Genomic DNA, 9,589 nt, shown 5'->3' with positions numbered 1-9,589 from the left:
GCTGGTCATGTTTACACAACAAAACCAGCTGGTTCACCGATGTTTACGTTCATCCTTATTGTTCTCGGCTACCAGCTGTTTATGTTTTCATAACAAAATCAGCTGGTTTCGCCTGAATCGGGGAAAGAAGGCGAAAATGTGTCATAAATGCTAGGTTAGTACCATATTAGGGCGAGTTCAATTTCGTCGCCAAAGTCTGATTATTCGTAAAAAATACAATAAAGCTGTGAATACATATTGTGAAATAATAACTACACATAAATTTACCTAAATCCAGATTCGAACTCGAGACCCGTCGATTGCCAGCCGCATGTCTTCCTATCTGCGCCATCCTAGAGATGATGAATTTCAGCGCTCAAATCAAAACATAAACTTACCGTGGTTTAATAATGATCAGACTTTGACTCCTATTCAGCAGTGGTGAATTAGCACAACATTATGGTTAACGACTGAACAACAAATTAATTCAGCTGTTGTTCAGTAAAAGACACGTGTTTTTCATTATGTACTCTGAGTCGAAGTATGATAAAACGAAAGCGCTTATTTGACTAGTGAAAAACACATTATACAGATACATGTCCTAATTTTTATATGAACTTAACAAGAAGCAGAAAAATGTATTGTTAAACTATGTTGTAAAGGAATTACTGCGAGTCGAACAAAAATCTTATTAAACGCTTGAAAAGTGTTTTAAATTATTATTGTTCATACCAATACGAAAAGTTGAACATTGGCTACTTTTTCAATTGAAATAGCATTTGTACAGTAATATGTACAGCATAATTTTAGTTCAGCTATTATTACCATTATAAAGCAACAATTCAGCATGCATGCTTGTTTGCGGCTGGCGATTGTTAGTTGGGAAGACCCAAAAGACCCAGAAGACCCAGAAGACCCAGAAGACCGAGACAACCGAGTAGACCAAAATTACTAAAAAGACCGAGAAGTCCGGGAAAACCGAGCAGACTGAGAAGACCGAGCAGACCGAGAAGATCAAGAAGACCAAGAATACAACAAAGACCAAGAAGACAATGACGCCTACTACACACTTAGTTGAGCTCGGCTAATTCTTATTCTTTTGCCGAGATCCGCACATCCAAGTGCTCGGTAACCTAAATTTAACTGAAATATCGGCAAAAAATCAATTTTGTTCATAGCAGTACCTAAGGGTGCCGCTGGCATCAAACTTCAAACGTCAAATGTTTAGCCGAGAATTAAGCAAATGAACTTTAATCGAGATTTGCACAGTCCACGACTGACCGTATATACCACTGCGTCTGCACAAATTCATGCGATGTCGGCAAAGGGTTCACACATGGCACAATGGGTCCAGAGCCGTATTTACGAAGACAAACATGTTTGTACCTAAACCACGGACAAACAGACGCATCACTTGGAATAAAATGCGATAAAAATCATCGTCGCGCAAACATAATCGCCCAATTCTAATTACGCTGTTGTACGCAAACCCACGGTAATGAGCAAACGTCAAACAGGAGTAAAAACTGCGACCGCCATGTGCGAGCGATTTGCGAACTACGGAATATTTGAATAATCCGTTAAAAAGGGAAACACTGGGAAGTGAGTAGAGTGCAAGGGGCTAGTCGCCGTCTTATACGCTGTGTGGTACAACGAGGCACTCTGAGGCACAATTTTGACACTTGAGTTTGGGTGAAAAAACTAGGCAACCATGTGCATTTGACCTGCAAAATGAAAACAAACAGTCGAGTCAACTACAAGACACTGAAGACGACCTTACAGTTGAGGTCGAAATACGTATCTGTCAAAGGATGCAAATTCTTAGTGGAATTCAAAGGAACCGTACTTAACCCGATTTTCTTTTTATTTAACAAACAGTTGGTTGTCTTGGTAGTTGCCAAGCAAAATCTGAATCATCAAGCAGTGGCACTTCGGGGCACACTGAGGCACAATTCAATACCCGGTGGCACACTGAAAATAATTGGCGCAAGTAAATATGTGCTCAGCGACTCCTCCTTGGTAGAGTGATAGCACAGAGAATTTTCTCTGTGGTGATAGTCTGTTTGTCTGTGCCTAAACCTTAAGGTTTTAGATACATGCTGGGTGTCACGACGAGCCCCCCCGTTGCAGCTCAACTGTGGCCTAGTCATTTTGACCGGTCAACAGTGGTCGCGATCGGTGTTCTGCTGTCACTGATGACTTGCAATGAGATGCGAATAGACGTCACCGAAAGGGAACGATGATTTGCAAGATTGAAGATTGTTGATCGTATTTCTAAAACTAATTCCATTCTAAGCATTAAAACATACATTATTAAGTTCAAAATACCTATAAGCTAAAGTTGTTCTAGTAATCCATAAGTGAATTCAAACTAGTTAACTATTCAATCGTCAGGTAAACACATGCAATTACGAATAATGAATTAGATTGTTATACCTACTTACTCTAAACTATAGGGAAACTAGAACCCAGCCCCTATTAGAACTTAAACATCTAAACATACAAGTACACCTAAAACAACCCGTAAGTACTCAAAATTGATGAATAGTTAAACAGCCTAAATAATGTTTATTTAAAAACAGAAATCAACTGCGATTGGCCGATAAGTCGTGATACGATCTCGACATCTAAGGTTCAGCTAAAAATGTAAGTTCTTCTTCCTCTTTTCTTCAGAAAATTAATTATTAAACTTGTTTTAGCTTAAAGCTTACTCCCACCAACATTTGGCTTTCGGTTTGCTTGAAAGAAGTTGAAACTCCACCCATCACAACATCCTTTAAGATTTTTAGGACGTGGGTTTAAGATGGAAGGACATCACGACAGACGGCCGGAGCAACTATGTAAAATATGCACCCTTCCGAGCTCAGAAAGCGCTCGCATGATAGTTTGTGATCGGTGTCAACGATGGGAACATTTCAGTTGTGCAGGTGTGAATGAATCTGCCCAAAATCGTCCATTCACCTGCAAATGTTGCCAGGAGGCATCTGCACCACCCAGTCGTTTTCTTAGGTCACGTACAAAAGATAATCGATCTACAAAAGGGTCCGTTGGTAAATCGGATATGGAGTTGGAGCCCAAATCAGGTAAGACGGCAGTGACGAAATCTACCACCGATAAGGTCCCATCGGTGAGGAGCTGTAGCACTCGGTCATCCGCTGCAAGAAGACAGCTGGAGCTGGCTGAGGAAGAAGCCAGATTAAAGAAAAAGGAACTGGAAGAGGAGGAAGAATTACAGAAGCGTGAACTCGAGGAGGAACATCGTCAGCTAGAGGAGAGGAAGAAGCTTCTGGAAGAAGAGTCGCGATTACGACAGCGCAAGTTGGAGGCAGAAAAGGCACATCTAGTGAAACAGCAATCACTTCGTAGGGAGTCACTCGAAAAGAGGAACGAGATAGTCCTGCAGATATCAGAACGCGGCAGTGTTGTGAGTTCCGTGCCAAACTCGCGCGAAAAGGTGTCTGATTGGTTGAACGCACAACCCCCTTGTGGGAAGACCGGAGAGAATGTAGTGGGGAGCCCAGTCAATCCTCATTCTAAACTGGTTCCTCCGGCCCCGAAGGTGTCGCAGCTCAGTCAGTATAACCCAACGATTGGGGAACTATCTCACCAGAATACACAGCAACGGTCTGATGGACATCCTCCTCAGGGGTTGGATTTCGTACACATCTCCAATCCGAACTGTATCAATCTAAACACAGCAAGACCTCCTCGATCAGCAGCCTATCCAGTGCCGCAGTGTCGAGTTTTTCATCCAGAAGGCGTTTCATCGACTATGGTCAGGGAACCATTTCATCGGTTCGTCTCAAATTCGGAACCAGTCCTTCGGGGATGTGCACCTCTCGTCGAATCGGTACTGTATCAGCCGTTTCCGAAACGGGAGACTCTCTCGCGTCGTGTCGCCGGTGTCACTAATTCCGAACCGCTACTGTGTCAACGACCAGCACCCTGGTGTCAGCCCATACAACACAGTTCCCCACTGATTTCTGAGCCAATCATCCGACAGCATTCTCGCCCAGTGGTACTTCGTCCGTCCAGGGAAGAAACTTCAAGTCATCGCATCCGTCAAAACGGCGATTCAGGCGGCGATGTGAATAATCACCACGGATATTCGTATAGTCGCGAGTCATCGACTGCCAGTAATCCTCCGCTACTCCGTGATGAGGTTGGCACTCTGAGCTCACAGCAAATCGCTGCCCGACAGGTGGTCGGAAAGGACTTGCCCTCCTTTGGCGGGAACCCAGCAGATTGGCCGATGTTCATAAGCAGCTTTGAACAGTCTACCATTGCTTGCGGGTACTCAAACGCCGAAAATCTCGTTCGGCTCCAACGGTGTCTCACTGGACATGCGCGTGATGCGGTACGTAGCAGACTGCTGTTGCCAGCCAGTGTACCACATGTACTCGATACTCTACGAATGCTGTACGGACGACCTGAACTGCTAATCAGGTCCCTTCTCGAAAGTATTCGGAGAACACCGGGTCCTAGACACGATCGACCAGAATCTATTCTGGAATTTGGACTGGCCGTCCAAAATTTCGTTGACCATCTTCAGGCCGCTCAGCAGAGAGAGCACCTGTCAAATCCTATGCTCATGCAGGAACTAGTGGAGAAACTACCAGGGCCCATGAAAATGGAATGGGCTGCATTCAAGAACCAGGAGAATCCAGCAACTATCCTAACCTTTGGAAAGTTCATGGGAAAATTGGTTAGCGCTGCCAGTGAAGTAAGTTTCGAACTTCCTGGTTATCAAAAAATCCCAAGGAACGAGAAGCTACGAGGTAAGGAGAAAACAATGGCCGTACAAACCCATACGTCCGGCGATGCTCCTACGACAAAACAAGTGGCGCAGGTAGGGAATTCCCGCAAACCGGTTCGATCGTGTGGATCCTGTGGTCAGGAGGGACATAAAATCTTCGAATGCAGTAAATTCAAAAACTTGGGCCTGGAGGAACGGTGGAAGATGGTACAAAGCAAGGGGTGGTGCAGAACTTGTTTGAACAACCACGGCAAGTGGCCATGTAAGTCATGGCAGGGATGCGGATTCGAAGGATGTCGGCTCAAACACCACACGCTTCTTCATTCTCCATCCTGTCCACCGAGTTCGTCCCATTCCGTGAACGTTTCGTCAAGCCAGTTCCCTTCCAGCGTTCAGCAGACGCTATTCCGTGTACTGCCAGTTGTACTCTACGGGAAGGAGAAAAGTGTAACCATATTTGCTTTCGTCGATGAGGGTTCACAGGTCACTATGCTGGAAGAGAAAGTGGCTAAGGAGCTCGGTGTTACGGGTCCTAGGAAACCACTCACGCTACAATGGACGGGGAACGTTAAGCGTGACGAGCAGAAGTCTCAGGAAATTAACCTAGAGGTTTCTGGGAAAAACGGCAGTAACCGGTACGACCTTCGCCAGGTTCGTACGGTGAGCTGTCTAGTCTTGCCGGCTCAGCGGCTGCAGTACGGGGAGATGTGCTCTCGCTTTCCACATTTGAAAGGCCTCCCAATTGATGACTATGAACTAGTCCAACCGAAGCTGTTGATCGGTTTGGACAACCTCCGCCTTGTAGTTCCCCTAAAATTGCGAGAAGGAGGGTTGTACGATCCCATAGCAGTTAAGTGTCGTCTCGGTTGGGGCATATACGGCAGTTCTCCTAAGCAACCAGTACCAAGAGCTGTGGTTAATTTTCACACTGCAGCGGCACCCAGTCCAGATGATCTGCTCAACGTTCAACTACGGGATTACTTCACGCTAGACGACTGTGGAATCTCTGGACCAGATTACAAACTAGATTCGGAGGACGACAGGAGGGCCAAACAACTTCTCGCTGAGACGACTCGGCGAACAACGTCCGGATTTGAGACAGGCCTGTTATGGAAAGTCGATGACCCAGACTTCCCGGACACATACCCCATGGCACTCCGGCGGATGAAATCCTTGGAGAAAAGGCTGCAGCGCGACCCATCTTTGATGCAGAAAGTTCAACAGCAGATAAGCGAATTCGAGAGGAAGGGTTACATACAGCGGGTGTGCGATGCAGAAATTCCCACCATTGATCCTCGAAAAACCTGGTTTCTACCCTTAGGGATCGCTATCAATCCTAAGAAACCAGACAAGATTCGGCTCATCTGGGATGCCGCAGCAAAGGTGGGTGGGGTATCATTTAACTCTCACCTGCTGACAGGTCCAGATCTCCTTACTCCACTGCCAAAAGTCCTCAGTGGGTTTCGTTTGTTTCCAGTGGCCGTTTCTGGCGATATCAGGGAGATGTTTCTTCAAATTAAACTACACGAAAAGGATCGAAGATCGCAAATGTTCGTTTTCCGCAACGCACCCGATCGTTCACCGCAAATCTACAGTATAAACGTCACAACTTTTGGATCCACCTGCTCGCCATCTTCAGCACAATATGTGAAGAATTTGAACGCTGAAGAGTTTGCCCGGGATCATCCAAGAGCCGCCACCGCTATTCAAGATCACCATTATGTAGATGATTATTTAGACAGCTTCAGGACTACTCGTGAAGCCGTAGAAGTGGTCAATGACGTGAAATACGTGCACTCAAAGGGAGGATTCGAAATACGAAACTTTCGGTCTAACGAAGAGGAGGTGCTGTGGGGAATTGGTGAACCAAAACAAGAAGGATCAAAGGCCCTGGCTCTTGTGCGAGCGGAAACAACTGAGTCCGTTCTCGGAATGAAATGGATGCCTAGCAACGATGTCTTCACCTATACCTTCGCGATGCGCCGTGACCTGCAGCCGATTCTTGAGGACGATCACACGCCGACAAAGCGAGAAGTTCTTAAGGTAATAATGAGCCTGTTCGACCCCTTAGGCTTTGTTTCGTTTTTCCTCATACATGGCAAAATGATGATGCAGGACGTGTGGGCGACAGGAATAGACCGGGACGATCAAATCAGCGAAGAACTCTATCTCCGTTGGCGACGATGGATACAGTACTTTCCGCAATTGGACACACTACGAATACCGCGGTGCTATTTCGGCACGCCATTCCCGGAAAACTTCGACCGAATTGAGCTTCACGTACTCGTTGATGCCAGCGATACTGCCTACGCCTGCGTGGCCTATTACCGCTTGGAGACTGAAAGCGGAATACGGCTGGCTTTGATTTGCGCCAAAACCAAGGTGGCGCCAGTAAAAGTTCTGTCAGTTCCCCGCTTGGAATTGAAAGCCGCAGTCCTTGGATCCCGTGTTTTGGAAACAATCCAAGGTTACCACACATACCCGATCAGCAGAAGAGTTCTCTGGAGCGATTCCAGCACCGTGTTGGCCTGGATACGATCCGAACACCGACGTTTCAACAAATTTGTAGCCGTGCGAGTAGGTGAGATTCTTACAACAACCAACGCAAGGGAATGGAGATGGGTCCCTTCGGGATGGAATGTCGCTGATATGGGTACGAAGTGGAAAAACGGGCCAGATTTCTCGCCTTCCAACCCATGGTTCCACGGTCCTTCATTCCTACATCAACCAGAAGAATACTGGCCTGAGCAAGTTCAGTATACAACTACGATCGAAGAACTGCGAGCAAGCAACACTCACATCACTGCTACACCGTTAATTGATGTCTCGAGATTCAGCAATTGGACTCGATTGCAGTGCGCAATGGCCTTTGCGCTCCGATTCATCGACAATGTTCGTCTCAAAAGTAAGGGTTTAACACTGCAGTTAGGAGTTCTTCAGCAGGAGGAACTCAAGCGTGCCGAGGAAACGCTCTGGAAGGTGGCACAAGCGGAAGCCTTCTCTGAAGAAATTTCGATCCTTTCAACAACGCAAGGGTCTCCAACAGCTCGTCATGGACGCGTGGCGAAATCAAGTCTAATTTACAAAAAATGGCCCTACCTCGATCAGCGAGGAGTACTGCGGATGCGGGGTCGGATCGGAGCGGCAACCTTCGCACCAATGGAAGCTAAGTATCCCGCCATCCTCCCTAGACAACACCCAATCACATTTCTAGTTACTGACTGGTATCATCGCCGCTATCGCCATGCCAATCGTGAGATCGTTACCAACGAAATGCGCCAACGATTTGAGGTCTCCAAACTGCGTTCGCTGGTCGAAAAAGTTTCGAAGAAGTGTATGATGTGCCGTGTCAAAAAAGCAATGCCTGACCCTCCTGTAATGGCTCCACTTCCCGAGGCCAGACTCCAGCCGTACGTACGACCATTCACGTACGTTGGACTTGACTACTTCGGACCGGTGTTAGTCAAAGTCGGCCGTAGTCTTGTGAAAAGGTGGATCGCACTTTTTACATGTCTCACCGTGCGGGCGGTACACTTGGAGGTTGTTCACAGTTTGTCTACGGAATCATGTGTTATGGCTGTGCGCCGTTTCATTTCGCGACGTGGTTCACCAGCTGAGTTCCACTCGGACAATGGAACCTGTTTTCAAGGCGCTAGCAAAGAGCTGGATCGGGAGCATGTACGAGCTAGAAACGACGCTTTAGCTGCAGTGTTCACGAGTACGACCACTCGATGGCGTTTCATTCCCCCCTCATCGCCGCATATGGGAGGGGCGTGGGAAAGGTTGGTGCGATCGGTGAAGGTGGCCATAGGAGCTATCATCGATGCCCCTCGCAGACCCGACGACGAGACGTTGGAAACAATTTTGTTCGAAGCCGAAGCGATGATCAATTCGCGACCGCTCACCTACATCCCTCTCGAATCCGCGGACCAAGAAGCGCTAACCCCTAACCATTTCTTGTTAGGATCTTCTAATGGTTATAAGGTACATTCGGACGAAGTAGTCGAAGGGTCAGCGATTCTACGGAGCAGCTGGAAGTTAGCACAGGCTATCACCAATGGATTTTGGTCAAGGTGGGTTAAGGAGTATCTTCCCGTAATCACACGAAGGGGAAAGTGGTTCAAGGAAGCACGGGACTTAGTCGTCGGAGATTTGGTGTTGATAGTAGGAGGAACGGCGAGGGACCAGTGGATCCGAGGACGTGTGAAGGAAGTGTTTCCAGGACGGGATGGGCGAGTGAGACAAGCATTGGTTCGAACAGCATCAGGAATTCTACGGAGACCAGCAACGAAGTTGGCGATGCTCGACGTTATGGAGGTCGGTAAACCTGGGCATGGAGTTCCAGAAGACCAGGAGATTCACCAGGGTTTACGGGAGGGGGGATGTCACGACGAGCCCCCCCGTTGCAGCTCAACTGTGGCCTAGTCATTTTGACCGGTCAACAGTGGTCGCGATCGGTGTTCTGCTGTCACTGATGACTTGCAATGAGATGCGAATAGACGTCACCGAAAGGGAACGATGATTTGCAAGATTGAAGATTGTTGATCGTATTTCTAAAACTAATTCCATTCTAAGCATTAAAACATACATTATTAAGTTCAAAATACCTATAAGCTAAAGTTGTTCTAGTAATCCATAAGTGAATTCAAACTAGTTAACTATTCAATCGTCAGGTAAACACATGCAATTACGAATAATGAATTAGATTGTTATACCTACTTACTCTAAACTATAGGGAAACTAGAACCCAGCCCCTATTAGAACTTAAACATCTAAACATACAAGTACACCTAAAACAACCCGTAAGTACTCAAAATTGATGAATAGTTAAACAGCCTAAATAATGTTTATTTA

At 46.7% G+C, this 9,589-nt stretch overlaps 1 protein-coding gene across 1 annotated transcript; it reads left to right on the top strand.

Moving 5' to 3' along the window:
- Positions 1-3,040: 3,040 nt before the first annotated feature.
- Positions 3,041-9,160, top strand: LOC134292014 (uncharacterized). The gene has a single exon (XM_062860640.1). It carries the CDS (start codon positions 3,041-3,043, stop codon positions 9,158-9,160), a length of 6,120 nt encoding a protein of 2,039 aa, XP_062716624.1.
- The last annotated feature ends 429 nt before the right edge of the window (positions 9,161-9,589 follow it).

Source organism: Aedes albopictus, chromosome 1 (genome assembly GCF_035046485.1).
Source record: "Aedes albopictus strain Foshan chromosome 1, AalbF5, whole genome shotgun sequence".
NCBI lineage: Eukaryota > Metazoa > Arthropoda > Insecta > Diptera > Culicidae > Aedes > Aedes albopictus.
The sequence above is the reverse complement of the archived record's forward strand: the minus strand, read 5'-3'. Positions and strand labels throughout refer to the sequence as shown.